The sequence below is a fragment of the Coturnix japonica genome, chromosome 3 (assembly GCF_054131305.1).
Source record: "Coturnix japonica strain WE chromosome 3, WE-NBRP24, whole genome shotgun sequence".
Classification (NCBI taxonomy): domain Eukaryota; kingdom Metazoa; phylum Chordata; class Aves; order Galliformes; family Phasianidae; genus Coturnix; species Coturnix japonica.
Window position 1 is genome coordinate 93670147 of NC_140665.1, and position 27248 is coordinate 93697394.

At 41.8% G+C, this 27248-nt stretch overlaps 1 protein-coding gene across 5 annotated transcripts; it reads left to right on the top strand.

Moving 5' to 3' along the window:
* The first annotated feature begins 20813 nt into the window (after positions 1 to 20813).
* MYCN (MYCN proto-oncogene, bHLH transcription factor) lies at positions 20814 to 25426 on the top strand. Of its 5 annotated transcripts, none has more exons than XM_015859475.2 (3): positions 20814 to 21032; positions 21911 to 22739; positions 23827 to 25426. In XM_015859475.2, the coding sequence occupies exons 2-3, from the start codon at positions 22013 to 22015 to the stop codon at positions 24423 to 24425; spliced, it is 1326 nt and encodes a 441-aa protein (XP_015714961.2). In that variant the 5' UTR covers positions 20814 to 21032; positions 21911 to 22012; the 3' UTR covers positions 24426 to 25426. The 5 variants fall into 5 exon arrangements, with proteins under 5 accessions (XP_015714961.2, XP_015714959.2, XP_015714960.2 ...); XM_015859473.2 differs by having other exon boundaries at positions 20814 to 21028; XM_015859474.3 differs by lacking the exon at positions 20814 to 21032 and adding an exon at positions 21112 to 21376.
* The last annotated feature ends 1822 nt before the right edge of the window (positions 25427 to 27248 follow it).

Consider the following 27248-nt stretch of genomic DNA (forward strand, 5'->3'; position numbering starts at 1 on the left):
ATTAATTCTGAAAATCCATTTTGTTTCATACACAGCCTCTTTTAATAATATTTTACATAGTACAACCACAGACCCCAGCTGAAGTCTTTCTGCTCCGTGTTCTTTAAGACTAAGCCCAAAAATGTCAGAACACCCCAAAAATAAAACCTTGCAATTCCCCATTAAATCTGAAGATGTGCTAAGCAAAGTAATTTTCCAGGCAGAAGGAGGATAGGACTAAAAATAATTTTTGCAAGACTTTTCTTACTTACTTGATATTTCTTTCTCTTTCTTCAATATTCTGCCTCATTCAACTTCTGCAGCCACTCTGAGCGCAACATTTTGCACTTTATAACACTGACACTGGTTCTGGAGGAGGACATCCTTTGAACTGTGTAAGCCTGGAATTCTAAAGTAAAAATAGGATGCATTGCAATCAGGAGACTAACATAAACAGACAACAGCTGAACTAGGGATGCACAGCTATTTTTAAATGTGAAATTTCCTTGTAAATTTAATGTTCCTTTAATTTGAGTTTGGATGCATGATGAAAAATGGAACCCTTAATTATTATTCAGCATCAACACTGTTTATTTCTTGGAGGAAATGCAGTCAGTACAAACAAAAGACGTGAATGCAAGCAGAGTAATGGATTCTGGACCAATCAGGGTTCTCCAAAGATAATTCCATAAGACCTCTCTTTAGTTTACACTTCACAGTGAGGTAAATGCTAGCACAAAGAAACTTAGAAATCATCACCCTAAAACATCTTCTGCATGTTTTCATGCTTTCACTGATTCATGAAACAGGCCTCTTCTACATCAATAACAAACATGGCTTTCAAAAAAACCTTTTCTTTATCCCTCAAGCCCAGACTAGTCTGGGTAATGAGGAAGTCAGCTAAGGTTAACTCTTTGCAATCCTTCATGTCTCTAGCCAACCAAAAAACATATCTAATTTCTCCTTCCCGAACAAGCTCATTCAGAACCTATCTAAAACATGTTAATGTTCAAAAAGTTAATAAAGTAGACCTGGCATTTGCATGATTCATACCAAGACCCTGGGTTGACAATACCGTAGTGTAGCTAGAAATGGTCTACTACAAGTACACAGGATACAGGCACTCCGTTTCATTGCGGATCTCTTTCTGACTTAACTTTATGAATCTTATTCTGAAGGAATGGTATGATACCACCACCATGCCGAAAAGGCTCCTGGTCTTCTCTGGAAAGGGATACCCAAAACCAGCAGTAGAGAAATCCATCACTGTTAGGATTACATTTTTATCTGTTTGTTCCAGAATTCTACATGCAACACCAAATAACAAACCCAGTGTCAGAAAAAGTACATAAAAACCAACCCTAATTTTTCAGTAACATTAAGAATAATGTACTTGGAAAATTTGTTAAATGGTAAAGAACAGAGGAATGAAACTGAGCCTCAAGTAGACAAGAGGTATAATGATGTACAGCATTTCACTTCAAAATATTTCAAAGAGTTTATAGAACACTTAGGCATTTTATTAGAAATAACACAGAATCACAGAATTGCACAGGCTGGAAGAGACCTCAAGAGATCATCAAGTCTAACCCCACTGCTAAAGCAGGTAACCTACAATAGATTGCACAAGTAGGCGTCCAGATGGGTCTTGAACATCTCCATAGGAGACTCCACAAGATCACCAAGTAACCTGTTCTAGTGCTCCTTCACCTTGTAAAGATGTTTTCCTACATGTTAGTACAGAACTTCCTGTGTAGAAGTTTTAGGCCATTGCTCCATGTCCTATTGCTATGCACCTCTAAGAAGAGCCTGGCCTTATCCATTTGCCTCCCACCTCCCTTTAGGCATTTATAAACACTAATCAGATCCTCCCTCAGTCTTCTTTACCTCAGGCTGAACAAACCAGGTTACTCAGCCTTTCCTCATGAGTGAGGTACTCCAGGCCCAACTAATCCAACTAATCAACTAAATTTGCAGCATGAATAATGCTTGCTATCATATCAGATTGTACAGGAAAATCACTGTTTGTTTGGGCTTTTTTTGGCTAATTATAAACTATCTCAGTCATTTTATTACTCATCACAAAACCTGGCATTTTTGTTTGTTTGTTTTCTGACCATGAGAAGCACAAATACTGGAATCTTAAGTTTACTATATTGTGGACCTTTATGAATTTACCTGCACATCATTTTCAGTTTATTAAGGTTTAGACTTAGACCTAATGATCCCAAAGAAGACAACAGCACTCATTGAATCCTGGTGTGTGAGTACCTTGTATGCTTTCAGAAGCAAGACTTAGAAGCTCACATACGTATTGACTTTTCAAAGACTAACTTCAGAAATCTAAAGCTGACTCGTGATGCTTAAATGTCTAGAAGCAGTAATTGTGATCTGGCAATTACTGTGCCACATTTATATCATATCAAATACATTAACTGGCTTTATTTAGATTCCACATTTGTAACTCATTGGCAATTAACAAGAGGTCTGCTGGTACTAGAGAAAGCCATTCTGATTTTTAAAGAATACAGTATCAAGTGATAGACAAAGCAATCTATATTCAAGGCATTATGTTTTCTGGATGTATTAAACATTTTGGATTAAAGAATGCATATAGCAAATAGGGTCGTAAATAGTGAAAATTCTCATGATGAGGGCAATACTTAATTATTTCTACAGGAAATTTTTCTGTTAGAATGTCCTTGGAAAATGGTCTGGATGTGAACATGAGCCTTTAGGAAGTAATTTATCAGCATCTGTATTTAGTACTTTTTGAGCTGTTTTCTATAGAAGAAACATAAACTGAAATATATATGAAAACATATGCATATATATATATATATATATATATATATATATATATATATAAACTTTGCCAAAACAGATTTCACTGTACATGAATTTCCTTAGTGTAGAATTTCAGATCCCAAAGACAGTCATAAACCATTTTAGAGAACATAAAAACTCTATCATAGAACACTGTTTAGCACATTATTATGAAATCTATGGAGTTTAGTGATGCTTTGTAATCTGCTTAAAATTAATGTTTCTGATAACTTCTGGCTGTTTGAAAATTTCAGCATCAGTTTCTTGATCTCGATGGAAAACTCAAAGTGCAACTTTCTAATCAGTAAGCAAATAAAGTCCAAATACTTTAGGATACTTCAGGACTTTGCTGTGACTTGGCTCATATTTAAATGTCTGGCACTTCCAACAGTGACATTCCTGTACATGGCATTTAAGATAATTGCTTTTATTTCCATTCAACTTTCCTAATCCAACGGTAAAGCACAATGGTATTCTTCCACATCTGGCATCTGGAAGCCTCATTGTTGGGACATACACCACACAAAGAATTCTTCATTTTCCAAATCAAATGCTTCTTCTAAAGATTCAGAAGCTGCATTATTAATTTCCTGCTTTCTTTTTAGTGAGCTCATAAAGAAAAGCTTCTATATGTCTACAAGTTCTGATACAGGAAGAGGCCCTGAAACATGATAATGATAGCTAATAAAATATGGAAGCAAAGCTTTGCTTTGCTGTTGCTTTGCATAGACAGTAATAAAACTGTTTCTCTGGTAGGATATAAAGTGAACATCTCTTTCCAAATTGCTTCATCACTTATCCTCACAAATGTCATAGTACTAAGCCTAAAGGAACATAAACATTTTATGGCCTAGTACACACTTAGTATAGAAATACTGTGCACTGTTAAAGAGAGAGGCTCACTTTTGAAGATAGTGGTTTCTACTTGACCGATGAGGGAGATGACAGTAAGTATGGTCACATACAAAAGGCAGGACTGATAAGCCTATGGGACTCACTCTTAAACCTTAGGAGAAAGAAAAAAAGAACAGAGCAATACTGAAATGCAAAAGGCGAGAAGCAGTTGGCTTTAAATCAATACCTGTTTAAATGGTACAGATGGAAATAGGCCAACTTTTAAAGCAATTTAGGGGAATCCTACTTTTACCATATCACTAATTACTGAACCTCATGAATTAGTTCTATACTTTTTAAAACTCCTTTTTAAAATTAGTCACATCTACTTAAAAGAAAGAAGTAACCATGCATTAGTTTTTCAACACAGCAAATCATACTACAGCTGTGTTTCAGGCTGAGGTGTCGTCATTATGAAGCTTATAAGCTAGAAAGCTCTACAAGGTACTTGTGAAAAAGAGCAACTGCTCTAAGAGAAGAGGAATTTCAATTTGAATGCACTAAGAGTGCAACTCAGCAAGAGTGCTGTTAATTATTACAGAATCTCCACATAGCACTGGAACTGTATTCCCTCTTTAAGTGCCTTTCTCAGCCTTCCTCTCCGAGGAAGGAGAAGGGTGGGTGCGAGTTGCATAGGATGCATAATAACATCCACACTAAACAAGTTCTAAATCAGTTTCCACTTTTAGCTGCAAACTATGCAAGGGGGTGCTAGTGCTAAGCAACTCACAAATCCTGCATGGTCCTCTAGGAAACGAAACAACTCTTCAGATGGATATCACTGATATTTTCCACATTTGCGCTCCTTTGCTTGGGAAAATCAGAATCTGAATCATGCTGCTTGGCTGTGATGACTTGCATACATACTGTGCCACCAGAAAACATGCTGGCTTGCCCAAGGTTTGCATGCACATTCTTTCGATATCTGAAGCCACGGTTCTTCACCAGAAAAGTTAATGCAACTTAGCCCAAACCCCAAATAATTCCTATTCATTTAAACTTCAGCAGTTCTTAGAAATTCCACCTGATATCAGCATCATACTGTGCCATGCACTTCACAGACATGTCTGAGTCTATTAGCTGAGTACAGGGAAACTGAGACACAGAAGCAGTGAGCAAGTTGATCAAGGCTGTAGAACAAAGCTCTAGCAAACTTTACAGGAGAAGGTAGAAGTCTTAATGTAACGCTTTAAATATTAGATCATGAACTATTATCAATACATTTATTTATTTATTTATTAAAAAAGGGAAATAAAACCCACAAAACTTTCAGGCACAATAATTAAGGAACAAATATTCTTTTCAGAATAAAAGATTAAGTGTTTTCTTTTCCTGTGACAGAACCCAGAATCCTTTTAACTAATTTGTTGAGGAAATATGCCACAGTGGAATTTAGTATGACTGATTAAACTATGTTAATACATTTTCCAGCTTTGGGTCCCAAGTCCCATTGCCCTATCTATGACCTTTCTAACTCAGGAATTATGTTACTTGTTCTACTAACAAGCATCCATCCATGCCACAGGATATCATGGTTGAACAGAAATTATTTGAAGTGCAAGCACAAAACAAAGACTATAAGACACATGAAGCATAAGTGTGTGTGTATTTGCTAGACAGACTCTGATGGTATTAGTCACAATACAAAGTCACTACCGAAAGTGATTTTTAGATTGATTCCTCTCTTCTTGGCTAATTATAACCTGTAAATCAGCCCTGTGCACACAACAATCCCAGTGTCTTTTTGAGCTAGGCAATCCCATGCAAGGCGTTGGGTGTGGGAAAACAGCAGCTGAGAAAACCATTCACTTTTATGAGTTACTTTCATGGAAAACTCAGTACTTTACTTCTCACCTTTGTTACTTCTCACATCTATCTCACCACCACAAAACCACACGTGCATGACAAACATAACGTATATACATTCTGCTTGGGGAGTTTTTTCATGACTCCTTGGAACTGTTACTAACGGTCTGACCAAGCTTCAGTTCATCTGTTTGTCGGAGGATACCAAGCTGAACATTTGATCTTGAAAGCACTGGTGATCACCCATGCCTTTCTTCCCAGGTTGACACTCATAAGCTCTGATTTAAGTCTACTGCACAGAAGTGCATTGACAGGGCAGAAAATTAGGCTAGGAAACTACATCCTGAATCTTTTTTCCAGATTCAAGCCTTAGGTACCAATCCAGCAAAACAGGTAAGAAGGTAAAATAGCGAAACCTATGAGTGACAGTGGGACAAAGCAATCTTAATACTAATCAGCAGTACTGCCAATACAGTTCAGGGTGCTTAAGTCTAATTCCCAGTGAAATCTGTTCATTGTTGTTGGTTGTACATAGCTTTCCTATAAATGAATGCTGAGAAACATGTTTTTCTCTTCACAGCGTCCTGTTATCCCTTTCTCATTCCTTGAGCACTTGTCTTCCATTCACAAAACCCTGCAGAGCTGCACCACCTCTGCAGCACCACCCCAGCTGCCTGGGTATCCCACACAGGCAGACAAACAGAGCTAACCACCAACTCTTGATTCCCCCATGGGATTAATTACCAAAACTTGGAGGAAATTATTCTCATTCTCACTTCTTGTAAGGCCCTTTCAAGACTCCAGCAGTGTGAGTTGGCTCAGGCTAAGTACAGCTCAATACATTTAATGCAGCTGAGACCTGATGATGCCTGATGTCTGGCTCGTGTAAGGAAGTTTTGCTTGCTCTTTCAGTACTATTTCTACTGCAGTCTTTTTTTACTTCCTTCCTGTGGCTAAGGCAATTTTTGCAATTTATTGATAACTCATGCTGCCTTATCCTGGACCAGGAAGGAAAGTACATGAAAGATCTGCTGCCCCATCTATTCTTGTGCTTATTACTACAGGCAAGTTATTCTGAACGGGGAAAAAATACCTTCCACTTTTGTTTTTAACTACGTTTTTTATGTATTACATCAGACAAACCGTTCTGATAAAAGGGTAAAATTCCTACTGTAAAGTGTCTGTGGAAACAAGAGGCTTTTCCACTCGAAATGTAAATGCTAGTAGTATCAACATCTGGAGGACTGTAGCCTTAGGCACCATTACAAGAAGCAAGAGATCTGGACAGGATACATTCAATCTTACTTTATGGTATGATGTTCTGCCAAGATAAACTTCTAAGCTTTGACATATTTTATTTTGAAAAATGTTATCATCAGGTGTAAAGGAAATTCTTCTTCACTGAGGATAGTTTTGTAGCAGAGTATTTGATGACATAATTACTGTGTGACTATATATTTAATGAACATCTTTCCTGACCTGAGTAAACAAGAAGCACCATTTTTTTTTCCTCTGATGACATTCTTATGCATCAAAAGATTTAAGTAACAACAAAAGGACTCAAAATCTCACAGTTTCTCTCAATTACAGTAAGTCTGATGCTCAAAACCTTCTTACACTGAGCCCCTGTGCCTTCAACCTTACTCAGAATATCATGATGTCCTCACACCATCCTAAAGACTTCACTTCTGCCAAGCTTTCCTTTCTGGCTAAAACACAGTTACACCCTCCTGCTGAGACTGCTCTGGCTTTATGGGTGCTGTCTTTATCTCAAGGAATCTAATTAAACACTCTTCTGGATGGTTCAGGGCAGCTGCTTGACACTTAGGCTTCTCTGATGGTCTCTGTTCACCTGCTTCAGTTCCAGCTGCAATGGGACTCTGGGAAATCTAGAACAAAGATACACTCACAAAGATACCTCACACATATGCAGCACGGGGCTCTAGTGGCAGAATAAAAGGGAAACATATGGGAAAAGTGAACATTTAATATAGCCTTATATGTTTAGTTTCTGAGTCTTTAACCACTGTGCAAACATTTCTATGAATAAATGGGCAAAAAGGAGGATGTAATACTTAGGTAGAAGTATAGGAAGCATGAAAAAATGCCAACATTTCCAAAGGTGCCACAGAATTACAAGGGTGACTGAGGTCCTGCTAAATTCAGTTTGGCAGTGTTTACTTACTGCTCATCCTAAAATTAGAATCTATGTTGCTGAATACTGTTACTTAGGGGTGAACATCTGTGGCTGAATCTGTTTCCAAAGAGACCTGAAATCACTTTTCTTAGGACTTTGGAGCTCTGTCCCAAAGAGTTTACAGTACAGAAGCATACTTCAAAGCGAGTAATACCACAGTGATCGTGGAAAAGGCTGTCAGCTGGTTTAAATCAGGAGAAGTTTACTGAAATCAACCAGCTAAAAGTCAGCGACAAAGATGTGAATCAAAATCTAAGAATCATATTCGAGAAGCAGTGTTTTATAGTTAATCCATCAGAAGCGCTAGTAAACTCCCCTTGTTTTGGACTATAGAAACATTTTCATGAAGAAAAATTGAGCTTTCCACTGATAATCACACCAACACCCCCCCAAAGCCCGATGTACTCGACTGCAGCTGTTCTTGGAATGTCATTCCAAAACCTGTATTTCAGCAACTCAGACACATAGCTTCGACTTTGTTGGGTCATCTCTGCCTCCATGATCCACATGCTCTACAGATGTAAAAAGCTGTATCTTTTATATCTAACTCAATTTGTACTTTCCCACTGTAGCATTAATATAACACAACATGAGTATTTCCCAGGAGAAGTATTTGTCATTATAACACAGGGCTCAATTCATTCACTAAAGCAGAAGTTTGCAGAGCTCCTGGAAGTGGCCAGCTTCAGATAACGAGACCTTCGGATTAAATATAAGTTTAGACTTCTTTTTTTTAATCTTTCCCTTTATCTCCATCCAAATCCCCTCTCCCTTTTGGCTGCTGTCACTACAGCACTTCAGATTCTGGCACAGAACCAGTAAAGGAGGTATTTCAAAAGATGGTAAATCAACTTATTCAACGCTCTTTCTGGCTTCCTTTCTCAGAGGTCAAATATGTTTTCAAACCAGTAAAAGAAGTGAAAGTTCTTTCAAGTCTCACTTCTCACAAGGCAGGACAAGCAGAGGGGGGTTTTCCAATACTCGCTGCTAACGACATGCAGTTCTCGGAAGAGCTTCTTTTCTTCTCCGATCCATAGGATATGCACAAAAGCTTACTCGTTATCTTTTCATATTTTCTCCAAAATGCCAGAGATCTATCGACTCTAACAATGGGATGAGGAATGCACACATGCATCACATTTCATTATCCACCTTTATTTTTAACACAGATTCCCAAGCCAGCTCCAAGAAAAAAACCCAACATCATTGCCTATGCGGGAACTCTCGGTGATCATTTCATGAGGACAACCTCATGTGAATAAAACCCTGTGAACACATAATTACTCTCAACTGTTGTTATATACATGTAGTATATAATAACAGCACAGCTCCAAAGAGTTCAATACATATTTCTGTAAATATATTGAAAAATCTTGCATTCCTATGACCGCTAACACAGCAATGACTGCATAATTCACAGAGCTGGCAGAAATACCAGCAGATCTCAGATGGAGGCTTAGAAACAGCATGTATTTTTATAAACCTTGTTTAACAGTGACATATCTTTCTATGCAATTACGCTGACTTCTGATCAGATCCAAAAGTACTGCGTTCAGAGTAATACTGTAAAACGTGTATACGACCATCCTGACAGTTGCACAAGCCAGACTAATCTATTTGTCAAAAGACTAATCACCACTTCAGCATTTCACTGCTGCCTGCCAAATTTACCTTTCATTTTTTACAGCAGTTGCTGACCAACACTCAGCACTTCATGTTTTCAAACACAATGATATTCTTTGAGAAGAGGTTTCAGCTACTATTTATATACTTAATTAATTATTTTTGAAGGTTAACATGAAATATGGGCAGGAAGAGAAAGGAAAATAATAGTATCACTGCTAAAAATATTGCATTGTTCGTCCAAGTTAGTATTAAAAAAACAAAAAACTTTATGAAAGTGATGCTTGAGTGAAATAAAAGTACCTGGAACCAGTACAGGGCATCTGGGGGTACTGCTATGGCAGGCCATAAGTTTAAATAACATAATAAATACATTATTCCTAAGGCATTAATGTAATAGCAGACATATAAAGCTTGACCATTTCTCCATTGACTAGAAAGGCAGACTATGATGACTAGCACAGATGTACATGTCTGCACCATGCCTTAAGGTGACATGAATTGTTCTCTGTTTCATTCCAGCATTTAGCCTTACTTTCTACATACCTGAGCAATCCTACCTCATTGCTGAGTATTGTTCCACCGTGACATAAGTAGAAATACACTACAAACTGAGAACCTGGTAAGTATCTACTGGATTAGTAAGCAACATCCAGTTTACCAGAAGTTCTCAAAGCAGTTGCCAGAGTTGCTAACCATCATTATCCCTCATTTACAAGTGAGGAGAACTGAAAGTTAACATGGAAGTTAACATGACCTTGCTCATGATCTCCTACAGGACAAAAGCAAAACAAATGAAAAAACAGCTTTAAACATTTACTGAAGCCCTGGTTAGGCCCTGGTTAGGGCCTAGAACAGGCTGCCCAGGGAGGTTGTGGATGCCCCGTCCTTGGAGGTGTTCAAGGCCAGGTTTGATGGGGCCATGGGCAACCCGATCTAGTAAATGTGTATGTTTGGTGGCCCTGCCAGGCAGGGGGGTTGGAACTACATGATCCTTGAGGTCCCTTCCAACCCGGGTCATTCTGTGATTCTGTGATTTTGTGAAGCGTAAGTTGGAGTATAAAAATGCACAGGAACATTTAAACTGTATGTGAACATGCACATATAGACATGCCTCCACATGTGAAGGCTGCTCCAAAAGTAATGCCTCTGATTTTATTATGTTGGCCTATAATGTAAGAGGTGGATGTTGGTCATACAGCAGTTAAGGAAGAACCTTCCCACCATTACTCCTTTACATGCTGTTGCCATGTGACAGATGGCAGCAGAAGGGGAGTCTGATAACATGGTGTCTGACATAGAAGTGCAGATGAAGCAAGAGTGTGTCACTGAATTCCCTGATGTGGAAAACTTTTGCACCCACTAACATTCATCAACACTTACTGAACGCTTATGGAGACCAAACAGCGGGTGCTGCATTTCAGCAATGGTGACAACAAGATGAAAGACAAGTCATGTTCCAGACGGCCATGCAGACTTTTATGAGCATAGCCTGCAGGCTCTTGTTCATGGCTGGTGAAAATGCACATGGTATAATGGTAGTGACCATATTGAAAAACAGTGTTTTGTATCTGAGAATTTGCTCCATCAAACAGTGTTACTACTTCTGGAGCTGCCTGTGTAAATAAAACACTGTTCTTCTTTTGATATATTCACCTATATTCCCTTTGTTGATTTTTGCTGTAAGTACATTTTACTACAAAAGCACAATCTATTCCTAACTACACAAAAAGAATAAAAGAGGAATCTTTTTCTTTTTTTTTTTTTCCAGAATAGGAAGAAAACTCATGCACCACAATGAGCTGTAAGGAGGATGCCTTCCAACCTTGTATCTGTAGAGCTATTCTGCCAAGAACAAGTCTGTACCAGCAGCCTGAAACATTGGCACACAAAAGTGATTTTTTGCACTCATTAATGCTGATCTAGTGCCTGTACCCAGAATACGAGTCAAAGGAGTGGAAAGCCAGCAGAGTACCAGTGTGTTTGAGGCAGTGATCTTGCCAAAACACCACATATTTAGCACTCATGAACTGATGCAGTGAAAATTGTTGGTAGAACGCTTGAGAAACATCAGGGCAAAAATAAAATATATTTTCACTGTCTGGTTATTTTGTGCCTTTAAAATTACCTTTGTGGATGTAAAGAACATTTCAGTAACTACCATGTTAAACAGAAAACATTCCTAGCAATAGAACTGCCAGTAGAAAACAAAATACATGCATCATTAGCACAGAAAACTGCTTGCTAAACCTCAGCACTGTAATGGTTCATAAATATTAGATAACTGATAAACAAAACATTTAACATGTAATCTATGTCACATAAATATAGCTGTACACTACCAAACCAGAATTGCAGCTGTGGATATTCTGGCTTACAGTAGAAAAAAGGAAGTCTCTCCTAAACAACTATCAAAAGATAACAAACAAAAATATGCTGGTTTAATAGCAGAAACAATGATAAATGCATGGGGTTTTGTTTGTTTTCCTCATCTTAAAGATAAATAGCAACATTTTCAAACTATCTCAACTTCTGAGGGTTGCAAGGGCATTCTGTCTTTAATTGCTTCTTTCTGACTTGACAATTCAAATTACCCAAATAAAAGAATTCATTCTGATAAAACAAGTGAGCAGATTTAAGGGAAAATGGATTTATTTTAGTGCTTTATAATAGAATTCAGCCCAAACTGCATGAAACTTCATTTTCTCTCATTAATACTTACTTACTGAACTTACTGTTCAGGTTTTCTCTCCTTTCTCCCTGTCACTTTAGGTACTGAAGATTTGGGCAGCCAAACTGCTTTTATAATTCACGAGAGGCAGGTACAGAAGGAAACTGACAGGCCTACATCTTCTACTGTATGTTCAGATACATCAATGAAATGTGACGGCATCTTAAGACAAATGAACAACTGAAGAGAAAGTTACAAGCTCTAAAACATTCAAAATGGAACATCCCAAGCAACAGCGATCCAATGCCAAATATGATCTAAAATTCTCTACTTCTGAAATTTTGCAATCTGTCAAACAATTTTACAATAATTATGTTCAGCAATCAGAACAAGACAACATTTTTGTAAAGCCTCTTTTGGCCTCCAATTGATTGTGGCTCACTTCAAAGCAATGACTTAAAGTAACTGTGGTTCACACAAAACCCTCTTGCATTTAGCTGGAAGAACTTATGAATATGTTAAAAACGTGGATAGATTGTAGGAGTTGCTGAAACAGATCCAAACTTGTGAGTTTTGAGTCTAGTTGCTCACCTCAGCAATTACTTATTTGTTTAAGCAAGTGGTGAACACCTTTTCCAAAGCTCCTGTGTCCATAATTTGGCAAGGGGGATGAACGTTTCAAAGCAATCAATGAGAATTAGCCTCAGTGACATTAAGGATATGCCCATGTCTCTCCTGGAGATACCATAAACGTGCAGAAGGACGAGGGAATGGTAAAACATCTTTAGACCGTGACATCACTGCTCGTACATTTCTGCTTACAGCCAGAAATTCACCAGCTTCTGTGACATGTAAATAAACAAAACTCTGACATACTGATTTCCTAAAGTGGGAATAGCAATAATAATAAAACCATCAATACTCCATAAAGGACTTTAACTTGTCTGAAGATATTTTCATTACTGCAATAAGCATTAAGCGTTTCCTTTGCTGTTAACAGATTTTATGGCAAAGCTTTGAAGGATGCCCCACAGGTTATCAGCAACAGCTCTATCTGTTGCATATAAAATAAGAACAAACTAAACATTGCAGACAACTACTTTCAAGTTGTGGCCCTAGACTAAAATTGGAATCATGACAGGACAGATCTTTTGCTGGTATAATCTGGCATAGCTCCAATGGAAGGAAGCCATATCAATTGACACCAGCTGAGAATGTAGTTTGATGCATCCCTTATTCACTCATTTAAGTCTGTACTATCTTTTTCTCCTCTTTTTTTCTTTAAATGTTCCAGTCTCCAACACCATTCTGGCCAGTCACTAATAGCCCTTCTCTAAGAACTAATCTTCCTGTTAGTTTGCTTTTAAATATGAATCTCAGATGCAGGAAATTAAAGCCTTCCTCCTAAACATAAAGCAGATTCCAACTGAAAACTAAATACATGCTTCAAAACACTCTCTGACTATGTCTTTCTTTATGAGTAAAATTTGGAAATGTTTGAAAGGGGGGTAATGAATCCAGGTTAATGTGACTGTTTATAATTTTACTTTCCCAACAGCGCATTTCATATTTGCCTCAGCATATTCTCTGGTAAAGTATTTCTTAACAATGAATTATTTCAAAGGGTTTGTGATTAGTGAAATATTTTGAGCTAAAGTTTCTAAACCAGTCAGCAATGTGAGCTTGCATGTTAACGTACAAATTGCCAATTGCTCAAAAAGAAGTTAGAACGCTTAAGTACATACAAACATAAGCTCTTTTTATGCTTCAAACAATGAAATGACTGAAAATACAATGACAATGCAAAGAGGAGCAGGTAGAAGGGGAACTGGGTAAGATTCAGGGACAAACCACATAAGCAGCACATTTACACACAGTGTGAGCTGTTGCTATAGGCCTACCAGTGTTCACTGCCTGCTCTTTCTTACCGTGGCTTTAACAAAATTTTAAGTGAACTAAGCTCTTCAGAGAATTAAACACAGATAAACAAGATTTCATTATATGCTGGCATTATGGCATTGCAATGGTCCACTGTGAGGAAACCACCAGCCCTCTTCCCACCTGCATATGACCTGCAACAGGCCAACAGAAGCAGTAAGCCACCGAGCAGTCTCCTACAAAACAAAGGCACAACTACCACCAGCGTGTCCAAATTCATTTCCTAAGGAGTTTTTCTCTAGCTCCAACAGTCGATGGCATGGGTACTGCCTGAATAGGCTAAGTCCCTCAACTTTCAGCAAAAGAACAGTGATGAGATTATTTTATAAAGACAGCCAAGAAGCCAACAGCACTTTCTGTGACTGAGGGTGCACAGTACAAGTTTGCATAGTTGATATCTCCAGAATTACTAATAGAGTATTAGATTTACAATTTATCTGTAACACAGTAATACTGATTGGTGTCAGACATTAATCACATTTTCAGTATTTAAAAAGAAATCCTACTAATATTTCGATCAGGAAGAGTTAATAAGCTCACTCTTTATTAGAAAACCAGAATCCTCATAAAAAAAACAGACCTCAGAAAACAGGCTCTCCAAAAATTTCTTGTTTCTATTACATTTCATGTATTGGTCTTAGCCATAACTATTTGAAGTTCTTTTTGTTTTGTTTTGCTATAGAATACATCTGTAAGACACCAAATGCTCAGATGTTTATCTAACCATAGAGAGGGTTTGAAAAATCTGTTGCAAGTAGGATGTTTTCCCGAGCAACTGCTATCAGCTTCTGCCAAATCTAAGAAATGCGTCTCTAGTCCTTCTGGTTTTAATGAATATCTTCCAGTGCTCTCTGAGCAGTCAAAGAAAGCTGAGGGAGAAGACTAACGCACAAATGCTTGCCTGACCAATTGCTTTTGAAGCAACTGAATGACATACAGAAGGAAGAAAGTTATTTTTATTTTTGCTAACCACAGAAAGATGGTAAGGTTTCTGATGTACCCAGAGATGAGGCATTCGGCCACAGTTACCTGGTTAAATCCAGTACCTCCTCCATCAGAATAGGGATTAATTATTCCAATTCTGCCATGTTTTTGCTTAGTACACCAAGGAGAAACCCCTCTTCCCTGATTAAGGTAACCCCTTGTAGACACAATGTATTAAGATGAAGTCTTAAGAGTAAACACATTTGGTGGTGGGATGAGACAACTCCACACGTACCAAGTAATACTGTTTTATTTCTGTTGACTTTCCGGTGTAGTTGCAGGTCATAAGGGTGAATCAGAGACACATGTTGTCACATATGAAATCTGCCTTACACAGATTTCCTTAATGAATCAGTAAAAACAAAAAAGAGAAAATACAGCTGATCAGAACACCAGGAACCTGCCCACAGATTACACCCAGGTGTTTATGATGTCTCAGCCCTCAGCACAATGGATTGCAAACTTGCTAAGCTCAATTAAAGACCACAGGTGCTACCTGGATTCTTACCACACTGCAAGCAAAAATATCTTTTAACCCTGTACACACAATTTCTTTCTCTACTTTTCCAGTTAGAAAGGGAAAATAAAGCCTGCAGAACAGTGGCCTCACTGAGTCTGTGGAGAACCTTCTAGAAATCTCCAAGAAGTAACACGTTTAGAACAAACTCAGAGAACAATGAAGAAAACTACCCACAAAATATGCAGTTAAAGGACGTTTTTGCAAGCTCAGTGTTAGCTCTCAGAACGTTATGATCCCAGTTTTCCCTGTTGCATCTGGGAGGTGCTTAGATAGACTTCAAACACTTCTGAGAATAAAGTCAATTTTCTTACAGTGTCGTAAATATTTGCTTCACAACTGGTCTGAACTCAATCTATGACCTTATTGGCACCGTGGAGATTTTGTGAGATGGCTCCCACTGCAGTGCTGGAATGGAAGGACAAGAAGGGGTATCACCCTCTGTGTCAGTGACCAGCTGGGAGCTTCATCTGCGCATGGATCAGGAGCTGAAGGAAAGCTTTATGAGTCAGGATTAAGGGAAGTTAGGGACAGGTGACATTATAGTGGGGGGCTGCTACAGACCTCTGAACCAGAAAGACAGAGGTTGAGAGCCTTTACAGACTATAGGTGCAGCCTCATGCCATCAGGACTTCAACTGCTGAGATACCTGTTGAAGGAACAACACAGTATGGCATAAGCAATCTAGGAGGTAACTGCTGATGGTAACTTCCTTCTCTAAGTGATAGAGGAACCAACAAGGAGAGGAACCTTGCTAGACCTTGTTCTTACCAGCAAGGAGGGGCTAGTGGGAAATGTGAAAATCAAAGGCAGCCTTGGTTGTGGTAAACATGAGAAAGTGGAGGTTAGTATCACTATTTGAGCAAGGAGGGCACACAAGTAAGCTCTTAACTGTGGACTTTGAGAAAGCGTTCATTGATCTCTTCATGGATCTGCTTGGTCCATGGGATAAAGCCCTGAAGAGGGGGCCAAAAAAGTTGCATAATCTTCTCTAAGAACAGGAAATGTACATCCCAACAAAGAAGGATGCCATCTAAAGGAACCTGACAGGGGTCAGAAGTGCGCCTTTGTGAGCCTCATTATGTTCAATGACGCCATGTGCAATTTCCTGTACATGGGTTAGGGCAATCTCAAGCAAAATACAAGGCTGGGAAGAGAACAGCTTGAGAGTAGACCTGAGAAGAAGGACTTACTTAAAAGTACTGGTGGATGAAAAACTAAACATGAGCTGTCAGTGTGTGCCTGAAACCCAGAAAGCCAACCATATCCTGGGCCACGTGAAAAGAAGCATGGCCAGCAGGGCGAGGGTGGTGATTGTCCCCCTCTACTCCATTCTCATGAGAGCCCACCCGGAGTACTGAGTTCAGCTCTGCAGCCCCTTGGTACAAGGACATGATGCTCACAAGAATGATCAGAGGGCTGGAGCACCTCTCCTACCAAGACAGGCTGAGAGAGCCTGGAGAAGAGAAGGCTCGGAAAGACCTGGTTGCAGCCAATACCTAAAGAAGGCCTACAAGAAAGCTGGAATGGGATGCTTTATCAAGAAGTGTAGAGACAGTATAATGGTTTTAAACTGTAAGAGTTTAGAGTTAGATTAGATGGTATGAAGTTCTTTAAGTCAAGAGAGGTTAAGCACTGGAACAGGTTACCCAATGAATTTGTGCATACCCCATTCCTGAAAGTATTCAAAGCCAGGCTGGATGGGGCTTTGGGCAACTTGATCTAGTGAGAGGCGTCCTTGCATTGGGGTTGGAACTAGATGAGCTTTAATGTCTCTTTCAGCCCAAACCATTCTGTGATATGGTCTTCATTGGGACCCAATACTAAAACACATCTTAACTCCCAGGTTGTTTCAATGACATGAAGTAATTGTAAGTGCACAGTAACCGTAAGTAATTTCAGGTTTCCACTTGCCTAGAGCCTTCCTGATACATGCTATTTCAGAGACAGAAGGGATCAAAGAACCAAAACAAAACAAGAGAAAGAAATCTTGATAAAATAGTCAAGTGTCAACTAAACAAAACCCACATAGATGTGTGCAGTCATTTAAAAGATTTACACAGTGTTTTCACATCTTTCTTAAATGTTCAAGACAAAGGAAGAGACATAGGTTTTTAGAATTAGTGCTTGTCAACTGCTATGCTTCTCAATGTACTGCTTTTCACTTCCTCTTTTTGTCTGTTTTCCCACAGTGAAAATCAATTTAGAAGTTTTGTCTTGAGCATCATTTTTCATTAATGATCACATTCAGGTACAAAAGGTATCACACTACACACCACAGTAGACTGAAAGTTGATAGACTGATAGAATGAGTTAATTTAAAGGATAGTTAAGACAATCTGATCATAAGAATTACTTTTAAATCAAAAATAGTTATTATATATAAATTGTGGAAAGTGTTCAAACGATGAGCATGAATAAATTGTTTATATGTGATAAAACTAATGGGCTGCAACCTGTTAAAGGCTACTGAAATGGAAGAAAAAATAAATGAAAAACACCCACACTTTTTTGCCTGACCAAATCACCCAAACAAACTAATAAAGCTCAGTGTTTCCTTAGCGTTTTCAGAGTGCTGAGCATCCATTATCTAATGAATGCAATCAGCCATCTTGAATCCCAAGTGTGGTTTGGGGATGGAGGCCAAACCACCAAATCCAGGCACCCCAAACATCTCAATGGCATACTGCCATGGATCCAGCAGGGTTCCAGCACTGCTCCACTTCATGGTGCACTGCCCCCTTCCGTGACTGACTGCAGCCAGCTGTAACCTCCTAGCCAAGATGTAATTCAAGAGTGTATCCAGAGTCATCTACAGCACCCTGTACTTCAACTGCAATCACTCTGAACATGGGTGTCCAACATCTTGACTTGCCTGAGCTACAGTGGGTGAAGAGAAAATATCTTGGGCTGCATATTAGGGGTCTTCAATTAAACATAACAATGCTATTTGATAGAGACAATTCCAGGCTACAAAGCACTACTTTTGAACACAGTCACCACCATTAGCCACACATTTTCACCATCCATGAACAAGAGCCTGCATGCCACACTCATAAAGATCTGCACCAGCAGAGGTGAGCCACTTTCCCATAGCTGCTATGATGGTATCATTGCTGAAACTACCATCCATTACAGGCTGCCCAGGGAGGTTGTGGATGCCCCATCCTTGGAGGTGTTCAATACCAGGTTGGACAGGGCTCTGGGCAACCTGATCTAGTAAAGGTGTATGTTTGGTGGCCCTGCTAGGCAGGGGGGTTGGAACTACATGATCCTTGAGGTCCCTTCCAACCTGGGTCATTCTGTGATTCTGTGATTCTGTGATCTGTGATCCATTGCCTTACTGTGCTCAAATCCAATGTTTGGTCTCCACGAATGTTCAGCAAACAGCAATGAATGTCAGTGGGCACCATTTTTTCTGCATTAAGGATTTACAGTGAGACACTTCACCTGCACTTCTGTGTCAGATTCCATTCTGTCAGGCTGCCCCTCTGCTGCTATCTGTCACACGGCAACAAAATGGAATGGAACATTGGTGGGAAAAGTTCAACTTTTACTGCCATAGCACCAACATCCGCCTCTGACATCATGAGCTGATATAATAAAACAGAAATCATTACTTTTGGAGCAGCCCTCATAAAATTTATGATGAAGTCACAAAATCACAGAATTATCAAGGTTGGAAAAGACCTAGAAGATCATCTAGTCCAACCATTACCAATACTTCCCAGCTAAATCATATTCCTCAACACCACATCCAAACGTTTCTTGAACACTCCCATGGTCGGTGACTCCACTGAGTCAATGCATATAAGCAACATAACTTATAAACAAAATAATAACAGTATTTTTCATTAAAACACAGAAAAGAGAGCTACCGGGCCACCACCATGATGGTGTGAAGCAGGGACTTCATACCGAGGTGGGAGCCCAACAGCTGCCATCTTCCTCCCGTGGCAGTCTGTTGCAGCCAGGCCCAACTAGCACCATCTGTGTGCTTTCAGTTCAGCAGCGGACATCACAGAATCACAGAATTGTAGGGGTTGGAAGGGACCTCTAGAGATCATCGAGTCCAACCCCCCTGCCAAAGCAGGCTCCCTACACCACGTCACACAGGTAGGCGTCCAGGCAGGTCTTGAATATCTCCAGAGAAGGAGACTCCACCACCTCCCTGGGCAGCCTGTTCCAGTGCTCCGTCACCCTCACTGTAAAGAAGTTCTTCCGCACATTTGTGCGGAACTTCCTATGCTGTACTTTCATCCCATTACCCCTAGTCCTGTCCCCACACACTACTGAAAAGAGACCAGACTCACCACTATGGCTCCCACACCTCAGCTATTTATAAACCTGGATCAAGTCCCCTCTCAGCCTTCTTTTCTTAAGGCTAAACAGGCCCAGTTCCCTAAGTCTCTCCTCATAGGGGAGATGCTCCAGGCCCTTCACCATCTTAGTGGCCCTCCGCTGGACTCTTTCCAAGAGATCCCTGTCTTTTTTGTACTGGGGAGCCCAGAACTGGACACAATATTCCAGATGAGGCCTCACCAGGGCAGAGTAGAGGGGGAGGATCACCTCCTTCGACCTGCTGGACACGCTCTTTTTAGCTCCCCCTCAGTGACTCTCACACAGTCCCTCTATCGGAGCTGCCACATTTGAAGCAGCCGGGCTCACTCCGGGCGGCTGCGGGAGGCGACGCCCCGCCCGGCCGCACACAAACAGCCGCCTGCAGCCACCCTGCGAGCTACGCCCACGTCCCCGCCTCAACCTGCAGCCTATGAGCGGGGAGGCGCCTCCCCGAGCGGCCGCCGGACCGAGATCGCACCGTCGATCGGTGTCTCCCCGCCGCTGCCCCGCGCCCGGGGGGAAGGAGCAGAGCGCTGGGCGTCCGCCACGCCTCCAGCCCTCCGCAAGGTGTCGCCGCGCTCAGCTCAACGCCGGGTCCGGCCGGGAGCTGCTTTGCGGTGCCGGAGGTGTGAGCGGCGAGACGATAACCGCACTACGAGCTTTCATTCCATATAAAGCCCAGAGCGGAGGCGACCCCGCGTTCCAGTCACTCCCTTTATTCCTCTGCCTTTATTATTGTTTTTTTCCCCACTCCTCGCTGTTCTCATATCACGCAGCTCCGTGTCCCCCCGTGAGCTCCGCACCCCGAGGCAGCGCCCCGCACCTCGAACCGCGCCGGAGAATAAAGAGCGAATGGGGCTTTTGGCGCCAAGCGGAGGCACCTCCCTGCTCTATGTTAATCAGGGGGTGGGGTTACGCTGCTCTTCCCCCTTTTTTTTAAATGCTCCCCGGGTGTGTCAGCTATTTTTATTATTTTTTTTTCTCTCCCCTCCCTTCCCCCCACCCCGCCACTCCTCCCCCTCGCAACACCCACCGCCGGCAGCGGGGAGGTAAGAGGAGGAGGAAGCGGCAGGGTCTGGGCTGCCGGCAGCGGGGAGGACAAAACCCCTCCATGAAATAAATACAATCCCCACATCCAGCTGGGAGGATGGGACGGGAGCGGCAGCGCTCCGCCGCCCTTCAATGGGGGTTTCATTGAGCGGCTCTTTGGGGTCTGCGCTGCGGAGCGGTCGCACCGAGCTCGCCTCACTCCGTAGGTGCCTGTTTTGCTGCTTGCTTCTCATTTTTAACGGTTTCGTGTATTTCGGGAGCAGGAAAGCTCACAATGCTGGAAGGGAGCAGGGGGCGGGGCGGGGGCGAGCAGCTGAGCTGCGTTTCGGTGCGTTTCATCAGAGCGCTTTGCACGGATTTGTTGTGTGTGTGTGTGTGTTGTTTTTTTTTTTCCTCCCCCTTTTGCTATCCGTCAGCTGTTCGCTAAACCCAGCCACAGCGTTTTCCCTTCGCTGGGTCGGGACTAAACAGCTCATTTCGGTTTCAATGCCCGATGAGGAGGAGCATGGGGCTGCGGGTGAGCGGCCGCGGGTAGCGCGGGGGCACCGAGGTAAGGGAGCTGCTCCCCGGGGCTCGTGTTAAACTGCAAAGAAAGGGGGGAAAAAAAAACTTCCTGTAGCGAGTCAGGCTTTGTTGGGGTGTGTTCATGCGTTTGGTGTTTGCTGCTGTTGGATTCCCCTGATGAGGGTGCACGGCTCGGGGAGCTCCTTTGCATCCTTGTCTCCCCATTATATTGGAAATGACAAAAGGAGTAAACTTCCTTTGCTTGTGGTCGCGTATCAGGAGGGTTTTCTTGCAGGGAGGCTGTGCTGCTCTGAGCGCTGGAGCTCTGTGCAGGACCGGAGGTGTGTGTGCACCCCGGAGCTGCTCATGGCCGCTGCCCTGCGGCGTCCGAAAAGGTGCGGTGCGTTCCTCCTTAACTTGTACAGGGTCCTGTGTTTTGTTTTTTCTTTTTTATTTATTTATTTATTTATTTTCCCCACAATATTGTAAGGAATTACAGGCGCTTTTTATTTATTTTTATTTTTCGTGTTTTAATTGTGTTTGTTTCTTTATTTCCATTTTTTTTTTTTTTTTGCTTTAGTTTCAGGTCCCGGACACACCTCTCCTCTTTTTAGTGGAACTACCGTAAAACCCGCCTCTAACAAGAGCCCTCAGCCCAGGAATCGACACGGAGAGCCCCGCCATGCCGGGAATGATCAGCAAGAACCTAGACCTCGAGTTCGACTCTTTACAACCTTGTTTCTATCCGGACGAAGATGATTTCTATTTATGTGGGCCGGATTCGGCCCCCCCCGGGGAGGACATCTGGAAGAAGTTCGAGCTGCTGCCCACCCCTCCGCTGTCCCCCAGCCGGGCCGGGCTGCAGGAGCTCCCCCCGGGGGGGGCTCCATCGCCGTGGGGAGGGGCGGCCCTGGGGAGCTGCCGCCCCGCTGATCCCCTGGACTGGGCGTCCGAGTTGCTTCTCCTGCCCCCTGAGGCCGAGCTATGGGGCAGCGCGGATGGAGCGGATTTCTTCGAAACGGGCCTCGGGGCGAACAACAACCTCAACTCCATCATCATCCAGGACTGTATGTGGAGCGGCTTCTCGGCCCGCGAGAAGCTGGAGCGGGCGGTCAGCGAGAAGCTGCAGGGCAAACCGCCCGCTGCCGCCCCTCCGCCTCCTCCCCCGGTTGTATCCACTGCCGCTGTGACCGCCGCGAACAACCCCAGCTCCGGTCCCGGCCGCGCGGAGCTGGGTGGCTCCGTGCCCGAGTGCGTGGACCCGGCCGTGGTGTTCCCTTTTCCCGTCAACAAGCGGGAAGCGGCGGTGCCGAGCGGCGCTGAGACCCTGCGGGGTGGCCGCCCGCCTCGTCCCGCCGGGGACAGCCGGGCCAGCAGCAGCTCCGGGGACGACACGCTCAGCGACTCGGGTAAGCACGGCGGGCCTCGACGGGGCGGGTGGTGCGGGGTGCGGGCCGGCCGGCAGGCGGCAGCAGCTGCAACAGGCACTGCGGGGCCCGGGGCTGGGTTCTGTGCGGGGCTGTGGGCCAACAGCAAGGGGATCGGTGCTGTGTGTGGCTCCTGGGGCTTCCCAATGTCCTCCTGTCCTCCAGGGTTGTGTGCGCCGTTCCGGGGGCCGTGTGGTCAGAAGCGAGAGGCAGTGCCATGCTGAGCTACGTTCGGTGGAGGATGTTTATGTGTGGGGAGGATGGAACTGACTGGCAGCCCGCACGGCGGGGTCGTTGTCTGTACGCTGCCAGAGCCTAAAATGCCCTCAGATAGTTCCCATCGGAGAAATCCGGTTCGGTAGTGTAGTAGTTCTGGGTGTCTAAGCGGTCCGTATGATCGTCACCATAAACTTGGCGATCCGTCTCGGCTTGCGGAGCCTGCTGTCCCTTTAATGTCTGGTTTGACAGCTTTGGGTGAGGAAGCACTTCCAACAGCTGTCTTCTTGGCACAGCACCAAGCGCCGGCTTAAAGGGTCCCCGGCGGGAGCAGCTTCACCTTCTGCACTAGAACAAACCCAGCGATTGTTTCGTTTCCCGTCTGCTTTTCCACCAAGCCAGGGCTGTGTTGTGGCTCTGTGTGTGTGCAGTTTGTGCCCCAGGTCTGCAGCTGTAGTAAAAATGAATGCATTTTGTATGAAAACTTTTCACCACTGGGATTAGTTGGGTGGTAGCCCCACTTTTATTTGAAACTAGAAGTGGTTGGACACAGTGCTTATGGATCCCTTCAAACTTGGAATATCCTATGAAAAACAAACCTCATAAAGTTCCCAAACTTGCAGAAATCTTATTTTGTGTTGGTTTTCTTTGTTTTATGTGTGTGATATACATCTCTAGAGCTATATTTAATTATGGACAGTGAGCACACCCTATTCTTTTTTTTTTTTTTTACTATCAGTTATTGATAGTAATCAGTATTGGTGTTTCTACTACACGTATTTTGTCAATAAATATTAGTATTTGTTTTCTGAGAGAATAATAATTTCATTTTCCATTTCCTTTGACCAAAAAGATGATGAAGACGAGGAGGAAGAGGATGATGAAGAAGAAATAGATGTTGTGACAGTGGAGAAAAGACGCTCCTCCTCCAACAAGGCTGTTACCACCCTCACGATTACAATGCGTCCTAAAAATACCACTTTTCCATCGGTCAGGACACAGCAGAATGAACTGATTTTAAAGCGTTGTGCACCAATTCACCAGCAGCATAATTATGCCGCTCCTTCTCCATATATGGAGAGTGAAGATGTGCCGCCACAGAAGAAGTTAAAAGCCGAGGTGCCCCGTCCAGTAAAACCCATCATCCAACCAAAGTCTAAGAGTTCAAGTCCTCGAAACTCTGATTCGGAGGATAGCGAACGTCGACGGAACCATAATATCTTGGAGCGTCAGAGGCGTAATGATCTGCGGTCCAGTTTCCTCACGTTAAGGGACCACGTTCCAGAACTTGTTAAAAACGAGAAAGCTGCAAAAGTTGTGATTTTGAAAAAAGCCACTGAATATGTCCATTCCCTTCAGGCAGAGGAGCAGAAGTTATTGCTAGAAAAGGAGAAATTGCAAGCCAGGCAACAACAATTGCTAAAGAAAATAGAGTACAAGCGGACTTGCTAAACTTATTTCTTCTCTCTGTTTTTTATCCTCTTTTTTTCCTTTTTCTTTTTTTTTCTTTTCTTTTTTTTTTTTTTTTTTGGCTGACCAGGACAGTCATTGCCACTTTGCACATTTTTGATTCTTTTAAAAAAAAAAAACAAAAATAAAAAAAAAAACAGAAAAGGTGTTTTTTTGACGTTAAGAATGTTGGTCTTACTTTCAATTCAGTCCCTGAAGTAATTGACAAACTTTTATTATCCGGGTACGGAGCAAATGGATGTTCTTGCAAGAAGTTTATTGCAAGACTCCCAAACAGCGATGGACTGCCTTTGTTTTTCATTCTAAGAACTGTAGATGGTGGATTTTTTTAATTCTTTTTTTTTTTTTAATTGTTGTGAGCATTTGGAGCTGCTGATGACATCTAGTTGAGTTCAAAACATTCATTCCTAATTTTGATGGTGCTTATGTTCTAACAGATGTTACTTTAGGGGGTTGGCATTTGTAGCCCTCTGGGAATTTTCTGTAAATACCATCTACACACTTGCCTTTTGTACATGTCTTGGGTTATGAGAGGTGGCTTTTGCTGCCAGTATTAGACTGGAAGTTCATACCTAAGTACTGTAATACCTCAATGTTTGAGGAGCATGTTTTTGTATACAAATATATTGTTAATCTCTGTTATGTACTGTACTAATTCTTACATTGCCTGTATACTTTAGTATGATGCTGATACATAACTAAATTTGATACTTATATTTTCGTATGAAAATGAGTTGTGAAAGTTTTGAGTAGATATTACTTTATCACTTTTTTGAACTAAGAAACTTTTGTAAAGAAATTTACTATATATGCCTTTTCCTAGCCTGTTTCTTCCAGTTAATGTATTTGTTAATGTTTGGTGCATAGAACTGGGTAACTGCAAAGTTCTGTGTTTAATTTCTTCCAATGGTGTACATTTAGTGCTGCGTCTTATAGCACTTTGAAATACCTCATGTTTATGAAAATAAATAGCAATTACATGATGTGCCACTTACTATTTTTTCTTCAAAATGAAGCTCCTTGAAATAAAGTCTTTAACTTTGCAATGTCTATGAAATAAAAACCAAAAAACTAGTGCCATATCTAGGGATGTGATACTCTCAAAAGTATAGTTGACATTATACAGAAATTCAGGCAGTCATGACATTGCCTTGTCTGGTTAAAAAGTAATTGCAAGAACAGTTTTCCTATTCTTTCACAGTTCTTACGTCTTTTGTGCTGTCAGAGTCTTTGCAGGGGACCAGCAGCAAAGACCAACTTCAGTGTCTTGTGAAGACTTATGGAACATGTGCTACACAGTGAAGTGTGAGGCGGGCTAGTAGACTTGAATTAATGTATATTCTTGTCCAGCCGCAAATCCTCTTTTTTTACTACTATGCTGGGTGACTAAAAATGAAGTATGGAGAGCTGCGAAGCATGTGTCATACAGCATGAAGTCTGGAAAAAAATCAGTAGTAGGTCATCTCAAGTGATGCAACGGTGTTTTGTGTGACAGAAGCAAGACTTAGATAACACAGGTCATATTTTGGTCAGTTGCCTGAGACTAAGGTCCTGTTTTATTTTCTAGACTGTACAGGTACTTCTGATGTTCTCTTTGTCAATGTCAAACTTGAAAAAATAAGGTATACATTGGTGAACAAAGGATGAATTGAAAGGAGTTAATCTAGGACATGATTATTATTCATCCCCGATGCAGGTATAGCATACTTGGTGACTGAGCTACGGAACATCTCATTGAGGGTAAGACAAGTAGAGAGCAAAGTCACCACAATAAAGTGTGCCATATGTCCGTGTCCTTCAGTAACTTGGTGTATTATAGTCTGTGTGTTTGACCCCCAGTCCCAAAAACATAGGGAGCTAAACTTATGTTTCAGTGCAGCAAGTCTGTATCTTCAACTGGAATAAATTGGTGCAGTGCTGTTTGGGTTCAGCTTGGCCTATGTGACTTCTAAAGGTTTCACTTGAATATTTACTCTTAACATGTTACCTTCTCAAATCGGACTTGAGAGCTGCAACAGTTCCATAAACAACCTTTATTCCTTCCCAGTTTTAGAGGACATCAGGTTCATATCCTCCACTCAAAGCAAGAACAAACTACGTGAGAAAAAAAGGCGGCTCAGGGTCAAACTTAGCCAAGTTCTGAATGTCTTAAAAGGATGGAGATTGAACAGTCAGACGACACTTCAATCACGACAATCAAGTTTTCCTGATGTTCCTTCAGAATTTTCTTTACTGTAACCTGAGTCCGTTTCCTCCTGTCTTTTGTGTTTAATCTCAGCCTGGCTCCACCTCTGCAACCTTCCATTGGGTAGCTGAGGACAGCAATTACTGCTCCTTTCTCGAGGATGAACCAAGTTCTGTCCCGTATTGTTGTGTTAGCGAGCACTTGGAGTGTAATAAAGGTGTCAGATACTTTGCTTTGTTTGGAAATCGAGCACAAATTCCCATCCTGAAATCCTTTTCCAATGTGCAATCCTTTTGAATTCAGGGATAAACGCCCAACTGATGTCAATGGAGATAAGATCTGCCCCAATCACTCCAGGGTACTGTAGTGTTTTTTGCTGTTGGGTGAGTTTATCTTCTTTTCCTTCCCTCCCCCAACTTCTGGGGGTTAATATGTTTGCTTTCATTGTTGATGCTGGAAGCAATTTGTTAATGGCAAATGCTTTTGTAAACAAATTCAGGTGTAGGATGTTATTCAACTGCAATTGTTAAATAGGGAATAGTGGTTTTAGATTCATAAGAAAAAAAAAGGTGTCGGAAGGATAGCTGTTGAAGAGAGATTTACACTAGATTTAATAATTC

Bases quoted from the DNA above. Each gene is read 5' to 3' on its own strand.
- MYCN (XM_015859475.2), top strand. From the start codon at position 22,013: ATGCCGGGAATGATCAGCAAGAACCTAGACCTCGAGTTCGACTCTTTA. The intron at 22,740-23,826 runs GTAAGCACGGCG...TTGACCAAAAAG, and splicing joins CGACACGCTCAGCGACTCGG to ATGATGAAGACGAGGAGGAA.